The sequence below is a fragment of the Coffea arabica genome, chromosome 3c (assembly GCF_036785885.1).
Source record: "Coffea arabica cultivar ET-39 chromosome 3c, Coffea Arabica ET-39 HiFi, whole genome shotgun sequence".
NCBI lineage: Eukaryota > Viridiplantae > Streptophyta > Magnoliopsida > Gentianales > Rubiaceae > Coffea > Coffea arabica.
In genome coordinates, this window is record NC_092314.1 from 7,224,870 (window position 1) to 7,237,787 (window position 12,918).

The following is a 12,918-nucleotide window of genomic DNA, read 5'->3' on the forward strand; positions in this document are numbered from 1 at the left end:
TTCCAAGCGAATTCGATGCATGCACACAGACGGGCTTATACCCTTGATATCTGCAATTGTCCAACCTATAGCTTCCTTATGCTCCCTTAGAACCCGTAGCAGATTATCCTCCTCCGTGGGTGATAATTTGGATGATATTATCACTGGTAACGTCTCTTTTTCACCTAAAAAGGCATACTTTAAATGCTCGGGCAGGGGCTTCAACTCCACTTCAGGTGCCTGCACGATAGAAGGTAATAGCTTTAGGTGTGGTTCAGGCACAAATATAGGAGCAACATCATACCTTAGAGGACTTTGGCCTAGTGAATGCAAGGCTCCAACCATTCTTTGCAAATTGATGTCTAACTCCATTTCGCATGCTGCTTCCAGATCCAAATGCTTGGTGATTGCTACCTCCAATTCATCCCTGCCATCAATCTCAAATACTTCTTGCACCAAAGGGTCAATTATACTCACAGCAAAAACAGCATTAGAATGACACGGATATTTCATGGCCTCAAATATACTGAAATGAACTATTTCTCCATCAAATTCCATCGTTAGGGTGCCCTTACTAACATCAATTTTTGTACGAGCCGTGCTCAAGAAGGGCCTCCCCAACAAAATTGGTGATGGATTTGGAGAACGTTCATCACCCATATCAAGAATATAAAAATCAGCAGGGAACACTAAATTGTTCACTTGTACTAACACATCTTCTATCACCCCATCAGGATAAGCATTAGTCCTATCAGCCAATTGAATTATAATGCCAGTTTCTTTTAAGGGGCCCAAATTCAGAGAAGCATATATAGCCTTGGGCATCACATTTATAGAGGCTCCTAAGTCTAACATGGCATTCCTAATGCTAGTGTTCCCTATTTTACAAGGAATAGTGAACATACCCGGGTCTCCGCACTTTGGTGGAAGTTTTCTTTGAAGCACTGCAGATACGTTCTCTCCCACGATTATCCTTTCATCTCCCCTCAATTTCTTCCTATTGATGCATAGGTCCTTCAAAAATTTGGCATACCGGGGTACTTGCTTAATTGCGTCAAGTAAGGGGATATTTATCTCCACCTTCCTAAACATCTCCAAAATTTCCTTTTCCTTGTCTTGCTTTTTAGGCCTTTCCAACCTGCTAGGAAAAGGTGGTGGGTTAGGCTTAACTGGACCCACTGGGTTACGTAGTACCTCTTCATTTGTGCCAGGAGTTCCTTCTTCCTCAAGCTCCTTCTCAATACGATCCTCATTCTTGTCCTTCGGAGCCACTGGTGCTGGACCTTCAACCTCTTTCCCACTCCTGAGGGTCATTGCACTTACATTCTTGGGATTCACCTCAGGTTGGGATGGAAGTTTTCCCTTCCCCTGGGAGTCTAGTCGGTTGACAATTGAGGCTAATTGACTCATCTGATTTTCCAAGTTTTGCATACGTGCTTTCATCTCTTGATTGTTGGCCTCAGTGTCCTGTTGAAATTTCATAGTATTAGAGGCTATGGTTTTAACCATGTCTTCTAGGGACATACCTGAGGTAGAGGAGGGTTGATTCCTTGTTTGATATTGTTGCTGGAAGCCCTGCTGTCTATTGGGGATGAAATTTTGTTGCTTATTTCCCCCATAGCTTAGATTTGGATGATCCCTCCAACCCGGATTGTATGAGTTGGAATAGGGGTCATACTGTCTACGTGGCATGGGCATGTTACCAGCCATATTTGCTTGCTCAAATCCCTCTTCATGTAACTGTGGGCACGAGTCAGTGGTATGACCAATATTCGTGCAAATCCCACACACTTTGGCCTGCTGTGCATTTCCTACAGCTATCTGTCGAACAAATGAGGTTAATTCCGATAGCTGCTGTTCAATGGAAGATGAACTTACCTCATTGACCTTTCTCGTAGGAACATCTGCTCTCGTACCAAACTGCTGGCAATTCTCTGCCATTCGCTCGATTAAGTCCCATGCCTCCTGGGTAGTCTTATTCACCAGTGCACCACCACTTGCTGCATCAATGATATTTCTATCGTTCATCAGTAATCCCTCGTAGAAGTACTGAATCAGCAGTTGATCACTTATTTGGTGATGCGGGCATCGGGTACGCAGCCTGGTGAACCTCTCCCAATATTCGTATAAGGATTCTCCGTGAAATTGCTTGATGCCACATATTTCTTTTCGCAAACTAGCAGCTCTGGATGCAGGGAAATATTTTTCAAAAAATTTTTTCTGCATCTCTGGCCACGTGGTGATAATGCCTGCAGGTAGACAGTATAACCAGTCCTTTGCCGAATCCTTGAGAGAGAAAGGGAAGGCCCTTAATTTAATTTGTTCATCAGTTACTCCCGAAGGTTTCATACTCGAACACACCACATCAAATTCCTGCATGTGTTTGTGGGGTTCCTCTCCTGGCAGACCATGAAAAACAGGCAACAAATGTATTAAACCAGGTTTTAATTCAAAAGCTGCATTCTCACTAAGGCGAGGAAAAGTTATGCAAAGAGGTTGTTGGGTCAAGTTTGGAGCAGCCAACTCCCTTAATGTTTGTGTGTTTGCCATGTCGACGCTCTCTTGGCAAAAATCACTTGAAGTGTCACCAAACGAATCTGCTGGTTCAACTTCGGGCTCAGGTCTCTGAGATGTAGCCCTGGAGTGCTCCTCTCTGAGCTGTCTGGTTTCTTTCCTTGTTCTACGCGCGGTTTTCTCTACTTCAGGATCAAAAATCAATTCACCTGCACGAGAAGACCTAGGCATACACTAGAAAAATACCAGAAAATTAGAGCAAAAATGAAATTTAAAAAGAAACAAATAATAACGCCAGTCCCCGGCAGCGGCGCCAAAAATTGGCAGGTCGTCAACCTGTGCAATAATAATAATAATAATATAGAACCTAGCTACCACTAAGAGCTGTCAATAATTAATCCTAGGTACTGGAGCAGGGACTCTAGGTGTGCAATGGGTTACTTGATTCACCCTGTTCCCGAAGAGTTTGCTGAATCCGATATACCAGAATTAATTAGTTGGCAAAAATAGTAGGTAGTGGCAAGTAAAGTCGTCTCCTCAGGGACTGGAGATATTTGTCTCTTTTTAAAGTCCAATTGATAAGGGGGGGTTTTACCGGAATGAAACTAAAAACAATTAAACAATTCAACTAAAAATAAATAATTAACTAGCACGAATATAGCAGGAATTAAATCAAGAATAAATAAATTCTAGCCAAGGATGCAACTACTCAGGCACAGTCCATTTATCCGATCATTGATGCAGGAGAGGTTCACTTAATTTATTAATAGGCTAGTTATAGTCTGATGACCAATTTTTTCTTAAATTATTGATAACCAAGGTACGACCGTTGATTACCCCTAATCAGCAAATACTCCTAGGTACGACCATAGGAATTAATTTCCCAATTGCATTAATATTAGAAAAACCTAGCCCTAACCAATAACACGCTACGAGGGTTATTTAAATTAGATTGCACGTTCCCCTAATGTGTAAACACACCAGTTGCCACTAATATTAATCAATCAAACAATTACGGATTTAATTGACTAAATTGGCACGAGATTAATAAATCACATTGAACATCGGGCCCTTGACATCCAATTAATAAAATAATCCCATGAAAACACAAGCAGGCAATGTGCAAATATGAATAAATTAAGGAACGCGTGAAAACTAATTAGATCTCACAGATTTTCGGGACTGCGCCGTCGAGTTGACCCTTGACTAGATGGAAAACTTAGCCACGCCGCATAATTAAATCATCACACGAGTTAATAAATTGCGAAGGCATTGTTTTGTACTAAAAAGTAAGGAATGAAGGATGTTTTCCCCGTTGGGAAATATTGTCAAACACCTGGCGTGTGTCAGAGGCCAGTCCTCGGAAAAGAAAGGAAAACTAAAAACTGAACTAAAGCAAAAGAACTAAAAGCTGGCCGTCCGTCTTCTGTACGTTAGCTACCTATTTAAAGCCAAAGAAAAGCTATCCAGTGGTCCCCACCAATTGGCCACAAGCTGCCCCATTCCTTCTTAGTTTCCTTAGGCTTTGTACGTTGCTTCTTCTTCAATAACCAAAGGACCAAAGCCCTTTTTTCTTTCCTCCGTGGTCCCCACCGAAGTCAAAGGCCCAAGCCTTCAAGTTCTCTCTGCCAAAGTCTCCCAAATTTGCATCCAAAAGTCCCTCTTTTTGTAGTTATCTGCTCCACTCCTGGAATTGGGTCCAGAAACCAAATATGAGTAAATACCAGCAATTAACACAATATTTGTCCGGGATAGAAGGGGAAATTAATAATAAAATTACTAACAAATTATACCCTATCACTTACAGCGATATATTATCCGATCCCACAGTCCACGGTAGCTGCTGCTCAGGAGTACATTTGGCATCCTGGCAAGGATGTGGAGAGGATGAAAGCCGCCTTCATTTTCAGAACTGACAAGCCGTGGGTAATAAGTAATTATTTGGCACGCCAATTCCGTTGTGAAGAAAAATGTTCAGATTTCATGTCAACATCAGATGATATGCATTTGTATACATAGTGAGAAACTAACTAGTAAAAAAGACAGACTGGCCATACCGGCTTTAGTGGGGGGTCTTTATTCCTGAGTAGCAGCTAAGCTGCATAGGTTAGTCAAGTCCCACATCGGTGTCTGGGGGGGTTTGGGGTTAGGATATTAGTCTTCTCAGGAACCACATAAGTTAAACCTGCTTTTGTGGTTTCCTGTGGATTAAGGTTAGTAAACTACCATAAAAGCCTTTAGGCTTTGGTAAAAATGACAGACTGGCCATACCGGCTTTAGTGGGCGGTCTTTATTCCTTAGTAGCAGCTAAGCTGCATAGGCTAGTCAAGTCCCACATTGGTGTCTGGGGGGGTTTGGGGTTAGGGTATTAGTCTCCTGGGGGGGGGTTTGGGGTTAGGGTATTATTCTCCTCAGGAACCACATAAGTTAAACCGGCTTTTGTGGTTTCCCGTGGATTAAGGTTAGTAAACTACCGTAAAAGTCTTTAGGCTTTGGTAAAAAAGAGAAACTAACCCCTGAATAGCATGACTCTTACCAAAATATTCTCGGGATATAGCAGAATGAAGAAATGTATCCCCATCTATCCTTGTACAGAGTGAATAATCTGGTTTGCTTGCGTCCTCATTGTAGAGCCTATGAAGCAGTAGAAAAACCTCCAGTTTTCCATGATGAGCTGCCAAGAACAATGGTGTTTCAGCCATCCTATTGCGGCTGCGGATGAGCTGACGATACTTCAAGGCTATACATTGGCAGATAAGGACACTCCCAAGCGCCGCAGCTAGATGGAGAGGTGTGTCTCCTTTGTCATTCTCTTGTTGAAGTATTTGAAATGCCTCGTCCCCTGGTAATGATTCTACCAGCAGGCATACGATTTCTGCATGTTGATTAGCATCTGATCGATCTGCATGGTAATTTGAGACAGCAATGTGCAAAGCTGTCTCTCTTGATTTGGTTAGTCTAGCCCGACGAGCAAAGGGGTTGATCTTGTATATTTTCACGACTTCCTTCCAATCATTTTTCATGGTAAGTTGCAATAAAGCATCGATCACTTCCGTGTCATCTACGTTCATCTTTTAGAGATGTGTTCTTTCTTGTCACATGTGATTATTACTCCTATCATCAGATCTAGCTATATATAATATGGATAGTATATATACATATCTGCAGTATATATAAGATTAATTTATATACATGTATATGTATATGTATTATTGAAGGAAATTTAGCACTTGGAATATAGAATCTTCTTAGAGCATTGCCATGCAATGCGTCCTATAATAATTGGAGAAATCTATTTTCACTAATGATATGACAATAACACTGCGTTCCAAGCTTTTGAATCTCCAATTGCATCATCAACATTATGGCAGGTGAGGGATATTATGGGATCAGCGTCTTGAGGTGACGCCACGTAATATGACGCAACTGATATGTACTTTATTTTGATGTGTACATATATTATAGAATTTTATTATTATTGTTACGAGATTATACAAATTGTATGTAGTGAATTACGAGTTGTTATTAAAGCTTTATATTGCACCAAAATATGACATAATATAGTAAATTTAGTCGTCAATTTAACCTTTTGTTTTCTCATTAATTGTTCATAACTATTTATCTTCTTATTAATTGTGATTTTCTTCTAAACCAATATGTATATAAAATATAGTTAGATTTAATTATCACGCATAAGAATATAATAATTGGAGATAATTTTAACACATATAATAATTGGAGATAAAGAAAATGATTGGTGAGTATAATTGTAAGTCGATAATTTTTAATTTTAATTAACAACATTTTTATGATGCAACATTTAATCTTATTAGTGTCATGATTGAAATGCCCCGCTCTTCTTTGTGAATTTGGTGGGTGCCTTAAAAACTTTTGTCCTATTTCAACTGCGTAAGATTGTTGACATCAAATAGTTGACCTGGCAAATAGCTTCCAATGCCTACAAAGATATGTGAAATGATAGTCTCATGCCCATTAAGAAAGAAAAAAAAAAAAATTCAAAGTTGGGGACGAGACGAAGCAGGAAGTATTGCTAGTTATATTTGAAAATCAAATACAGCCCAGTGATCATGGGTTTTTATTTCTCGTTTTACAGTATGGGCTCAATCCTAACACTCCCATTCTGCTTCCATCTTCGTTCTTCTCCTTCTGAAACAAGGAAAAGAATTAAAGAAAAAGGGAGAGAGAGAGAGAGAGAGCAAGCCCTAATAAAAATACTTCCTGTAGCTACGGAGTGGAGTCCTGGCAATCACAGACCACATCCACTCAAAGTAAAAGGTGAACTTTGTTATGAGCTTTGCCATAGCAAAGCAGATTATAGGCAAACATGCTATAATATATGTTGGCAATGCTTCCTTGGGAAACTGATGTTTGAGAACGAAAAAATGGCCTGTACAGAATGAGATCAGCATTGCTACGATGGAGGTTGAGAGACAAATTGATCCAAATAGAAGCTTCTGTGGCAAATCTTTTGTGAAATCCTGTTGTTGGAATCTTGAGGTGAGGATATTTAGAAAAAACAGCACGGATGCCACAGAGAAGCAGAGAGATAGCACTGACGTGACAGAATACACATGAAATGAAGGCTGATTTTGAAGAAGTGGATAACCAGTATTTTGGTCAAAACCGCCTGGCACTGCTGATGCTGTAGCATATGCCACAGATGCAATGAGTGCTGCGACTACAGAACACGACTGAGAGGTTCTCATAAGCCAGTTGGTTTCAACTTTCAGTAACCGTTCGTGCGTCCTTGCGAAAATCTCATTTGCTGTCTCACGTCTCTTGTTGTATCTAATGAAACGTGGTGGAAGACTTCTCTTAACATGCTGCATTATTATGTTTTGATTTCAGCCAGAATTTTGCAATTTAGAAGGCATTGCAATATGATCTGGAAATTAGAAATTAATCTCAGCTTAAAATAATTAGATAAGGATGATTATCTACCTCATACCACTTGATTTCCCACGCCATCTGCAATGCACCAACTGGAACTATCCAAGTTTGGTATTCTGGAAACTTAGCAGCGACATGCATCACACTGTTTCCTTCACTATCTAGTTGATAAAACACAGACTTTGGGGGTTTCATCATCACTAGCAAATCATATACCTCAGATTGCCTGTACTCAACTGCCAAGAGCAAGGCATTCTTTCCATCTCCATCCAAGTCTTGAATGGCCTCTGGAAAGGTTTTCAGGATTTTATGCACCATCTCTGTTATGCCCATCTTTGCTGCAATTAGTAATGGTGTTTCCCGCTCCAAAATTTGGGTTTCTGATATAGTTATGTCATTTGTCAGAAAGAGGAAACTATATTTTATCTGCACCATACCTTCTTGGAACTAGCAACCTTTAGCTTTATGACTTCACCATCGTGTAATGACATTCGCAGACCATATTTAGCTTCACATGCACACTTTAAATGCTCTTTAGGCCAAATGACAAGCATGCACAACAAGGGTAAAATATGCTGCGAATATAATTGCCCTTACCAATATAACTAAGGCAGACAAATATCATGTAAATTTTAGATATTACAGTCAAGCCTCTTCTAAATCTTAGTCGTTCACGTGGGGTGGATAGAGCTAGACTGCTATCTCGAAACCATACCTGGTTTGCTTCCAGGGATGTTGTCTTTCGAGCTTGAAGGAGTATCATGTGTTTGTGGTGCTGCTTTTGGAATGACAAATCTTCCTGTATATATCCGTTCTGCAGCATTTATGGGATCTTGCCCATCGTGACTGTACTTATATCGTGATTCTTGCCCAATCAATTTATCCATCATCCGAACAGCCCTATTGTGCCTCTGTTTCTTCTCCGCAATCTTGCTGATCTTCCTAATGCCTGGATGCGTGGAAACATTTGTGCAGATCAACCAAACATTGTTAGAGATGGAAAACCAATCTATTTCATAATGTGATTAGTCGATACCTGATGATTAGACTTACCAAGACAGATGGAAATTTCCTAAAACGCTTTTTTTTTTTTTGGAATTTGGTTAAATGTTCAGGAACAAACAAGATTTTGTTCTTTTGAGCCGAAACTATACCAGCGATTTCTGAATAGCATTGAAACTTTGTAATTGACTATGAACTGATACAATATAAATTCAACTCAGCTGATCTATGACACTCAAAACAAAACAAAACAGCTTTAAATTGAATGGGAAGAGCTGTATTTCTTTTTACATGTTACAAGCATAAATACCCCTACAAACTACAACTATGCCTTTGCTATGTCTTGCTTTACTTTTCTTCTTTCTCAGTTTGAGGCAGGGAAGGAAACTATCCAGAAAAATATGCAAAGGCCATAACTATCCAGAAACCTGAATGAACTAGAATTAACTGTAGAGCGACGCTTACCAATTCCGAAAATAATTAGTACAAGGTGGATTGCAAATTTGAACAACTGAATGCAGGTAGCATAGTTAGGTGGAAACGTGTTCTCATCATTGAGCTCTTTTCCTGCTTGTTTTGAAATTGGCAAGTGATTAGTTTAGAGAACAAATTACCAGCTATAAAATCATGTACCTGCATTAACATGTATAGCATGGTATGACATCATTTCCAGCCTACATTTTTCATAATTCTTTGTAAGCTATTCTATAATTGCTCATGTGGAACATACATGTTTAGAACAGATTAAATAATTTAAGCTGATAACCTGGCAAATTGTTTTGTAGTCCTCTTCCTAAATCAGATGCAGCCAAAGGCCAAATATTTCTAAAATTAGTGTACTCCTGAACGTTTTGTCGCAACATTAGCACAAAGCCAAAAGCAATATATTCATAGATAATAAAAATTGTGCAATGTGAACATAGTCGCAGGAATCCAGAACGCTGATAGGTACGATTAGACCCGAACACAGTATCACAAAAATTTGGCCTTGTGTAAAGATGTATGAGTTCTTGAGATCCCTGATATCTTTCAGGCAAGTGACTCAGATGAAATGAGTAATTCATGAACAAAAGAGTGAACTTGTTTAAAACCATGTCAACCTGAGATAAATATTCAAGGAGAATTGGGTCATCTAGGAGATGTGAAATGCAAAAGATAAACATTAGCCCTTGATTCTGAAGTTAAAAGGATTATGTCAATTCATATGGGCACAAATACCAGACTCCCCTTTCCTAGCTTAATGTTTTAGAATGATTTTAAATATAAATGGTAAAATAAACCCTTAGGTTGCAGCAACACACCATATCCCTGAAAGTGCAAGGACTCCTGTGTAGAAGCATTAGCTGTTATAACAATTCTCTGTAGTATTTGAACAACAAATGAAACTGCTATATTTGAGAGGACACAAGGCTGACAGAACAAACCAGTCTATACCATCTTCACAGTTCGCAACCTTCTATAGATACCCTAGTGGCCACACTGATGCAGATCCTTTAGTAGTTAAGCATAACGGAGGTAATATATATTAGACGAGCAACTCATAAGGGTGTTGAACTCTGTGATTACTGTTACTGTGGTATGCGTCCAGCATCTTAGTAATTTAGAAGTTCTTAGCAAGATATTTTTGTGCAGAAATCAGCTGGCTGATCGCATTGCATAGAACAAGGCATGGAGAAGTTGAGCCTCAGAAAATATTCGCTATGCCGTGTATCACTGTGAATTGTCAACCATTAGGCTACTGATGCTACGAGGTTTTAATGGTTTTTGGTTACTTTTTGTTGTTATACTGTACTTATTTCTTCCATTATTCAAAATTTACTTCCCTCCATGTTCTGCATGTCATAAAGTTTAGATTTGTTAACCAAAAGCAAGTTCAACAATTCCAAAACTGCAGGAAATCAGTAAAGGCGTAGTAGAGACCTTGATTTCCGTCTATTGGAGTTTCTCTGTCTATTGTACTGCCTGGTTGTCTGGAATCAGAATCTTCTCCACGAGAAGCTGGAAACAAGTATTGCTTCATTAAGAATTTGTCAGAAGTTAAAAGTAGAGTGTGAGATAAAGGAATTTTCCACTTGTCTGGTAGTTAGTTATCCGGGTACTTAATACCACGAGTAGTGAGCTAGTAATGGAATTCTGTAAGGTTTTGTTTTTATGCTGCGCTATTTTCTTCCAATTCAAATTCTGTAAGGCTTTGTTTTTATACCGTGCTATTCTCTTCCAACTCAAAATCTATTTGATGAAGCCTAGATTCTTTTACCAAAAACAAGTTCAGACAATTTTGCCCAAAGAAAAGTTCAAACATTTTAAAAACTTTGGAAATAAGTAAAGCCATAGTAGAGGCCTTGATGTTCTTCCTTTCTCTCTTGGATTTTCTGTGTCTACTGTACTGGCTGGTTGTTTTCTCGAATCAGAATCTTTTCCAAGAGAAGTTGGAAACAAGTATTGCTCCATTTAGAAGTGGATAGAAGTTGCATTAGATTGCAAGATGTGGCCATCAAACTTACCAATTATCCGGAATGCAGCCCAAGGTAGATGAATGAGGTTCACACTTATCCGGATAATTAATACCACGAGTAATGAGCTTGCACTGGTTTTCTGTTAACTTTTGTTGTTATACCGTGCTATTTTCTTCCATGATTCAAAATTTTTGAGTGTTACTTTTCTCGATGTTCTGCATTTGATGAAGTCTAGATTCTTTAATTTACCAAAACAATTTGAAAGCTGCAGGAAGTAACTAAAGGCATAGTACTTAGTAGAGACCTTGACCTTCCATTTTTCCCTCTTCTGGATCTTCTGTACCTGGACCTTGACCTTGACCTTGATCTTGACCTTTTCCAAGAGGAGCTGGAAACAAGTATTTGTCCATTTAGAAGTGGCCAGAAGTCAACGTAGAGTGTGAGATTTGGTTATCAAACCTACCAATTATCCTGAATGCAGTCGAAAGTAGACGAATGAAGTTCACACATGTCTGGTAGTTCTCCGGATAGTGCTCTTCGGTCTCCTTTATGCTTCTCGGGCCTCCTCGTCTGATAACCTCAGGGACATATACACCTTGCAAACAAATACAGTTGCACTTCGGTGAAAGTCAAATTGAGGAGATATTTAGATGAACGAAGGAAAGATGACTGATAAACCATACATTCAACCGTATATGTAAAATATTCTTCCTCTAGAAAAGTCGCTTAAAATCACCAACTCTGCTTGAAATTACAAGAAAGATTTGATGATAACTCAAAATGACAAATGTTTCGGGAACTTTGAAGATCATATATTGGAGAAACTGGAAAATAATAACCGGAAAATTTTTTAAAATGATAGCTGAAGAAAAGAATAGGAAGGAAAAGATTAAGCTATAGTTAAATTTTGAGATTTTGGCAAAGTCAGATAATGCAATGGTCTAGAGGAAAGATAAAGGCAGCATGTTAGAAGCAACGTACATAGGCCAACAGCCTCCTACCAAAAAAAAAAAAAGATCATAGATGCTTTAGCTGAAGAGATGCTTAAATTTCTAAAATCTTCCTGTTGGACATTCTTACAGCGATAGACCATTCGATCACAGAGTCGGAGATTGCTGCTGCTCTCAAATAGATTTGGCATGCTGGCTAGGATGTGGAGAGGAGAAATGCCTTCCTGATTGACAGAATTGACAAGCCTGCCGTATTTGATAGTTATCAGGTCTGCCAATGCTGTAATGGAGAAAATTGTTGAGATCTCATGTTATTCTTAGATGATATAAATTTATGCACTTTGAGTGAAAAGAAAGCATGACTTGCATAATTCTTACCAAAGTATTCCCCGGATATGGCAGAGTGCAGAATGGTATCCCCATCATTCCTTCTACAGAGTGAATAATCTGGTTCGCTTGCATTTCCATTGTAAAGCTCATGAAACAGTTGAAACGCTTCCATATGGCCGTGATGAGCTGCCAAGAACATTGGTGTTTCACCCTTCTGGTTGCGCATCCTGATGAGCTCGCGATGCTTCCTGGCTATACAATAGCAGATTGTGACACTGCCAAGTGCTGCAGCTAGATGGAGAGCTGTGTCTCCTTTGTCGTTTTCCGCTTTAAGGATCTCGACTGCCTGGCCCACTGGTAGTAATTCTACCAGTTGCCTTATGATTGCTGCAAGTGCATTAGCTTCCTTTTCACCTACATGGTAACTTGACACGGCAATGTGCAGCGCTGTCTCTTCTGAATTAGTTAGCTTAGCCTCACAAGCAGCCGAAGGGTACGTCTTGCATATTCTCAGCACTTCCTTCCAATTTTTCTTCATGGTAAATTGAAATAATTCATCTTCATCAAATCCTTGAGGCTCTATTTGGTTGTCGTTCCTCATTTTCTTTGAGGTGTGCTCTTTCTTGTCACTTGTGATTCCTCATATCATCTATATAATGTCTTAGAGCTCTAGCATTGTAACGTATGCAAGAAAAAGAAAAAGGCCCACCAAAACCCTTTTTCTAAATTCTGGGAACCTTCTTTTCTTTTGTCTTTTCTAGTTTTGAATGGCTTCG

The 12,918-nt window shown here is 39.3% G+C and overlaps 1 protein-coding gene across 3 annotated transcripts; it reads right to left on the reverse strand.

Moving 5' to 3' along the window:
* Positions 1 to 6,529: 6,529 nt before the first annotated feature.
* Positions 6,530 to 12,775, reverse strand: LOC140037609 (uncharacterized). 3 transcript variants are annotated; one of them, XM_072082133.1, is made up of 9 exons: positions 12,191 to 12,775; positions 11,943 to 12,092; positions 11,326 to 11,457; positions 11,173 to 11,250; positions 10,327 to 10,404; positions 8,872 to 8,973; positions 8,120 to 8,353; positions 7,456 to 7,784; positions 6,530 to 7,337 (listed from the first exon to the last, which is right to left on the reverse strand). In XM_072082133.1, exons 1-9 carry the CDS (start codon positions 12,741 to 12,743, stop codon positions 6,717 to 6,719), a joined length of 2,277 nt encoding a protein of 758 aa, XP_071938234.1. In that variant the 5' UTR covers positions 12,744 to 12,775; the 3' UTR covers positions 6,530 to 6,716. The 3 variants fall into 3 exon arrangements, with proteins under 3 accessions (XP_071938234.1, XP_071938233.1, XP_071938235.1); XM_072082132.1 differs by having other exon boundaries at positions 11,167 to 11,250; XM_072082134.1 differs by lacking the exon at positions 8,872 to 8,973 and having other exon boundaries at positions 11,167 to 11,250.
* Between the last annotated feature and the right edge of the window lie 143 nt (positions 12,776 to 12,918).

What these genes read in the sequence shown, in the direction of transcription:
- LOC140037609 (XM_072082132.1), bottom strand. Translation starts at nt 12,743, where the DNA reads ATGAGGAACGACAACCAAATAGAGCCTCAAGGATTTGATGAAGATGAA. An exon ending in ACTAATTATTTTCGGAATTG is followed by an intron (nt 8,354 to 8,871) that starts GTAAGCGTCGCT and finishes CCACGCATCCAG; the next exon opens with GCATTAGGAAGATCAGCAAG. An exon ending in CATCCCTGGAAGCAAACCAG is followed by an intron (nt 7,785 to 8,119) that starts GTATGGTTTCGA and finishes TAACTATATCAG; the next exon opens with AAACCCAAATTTTGGAGCGG.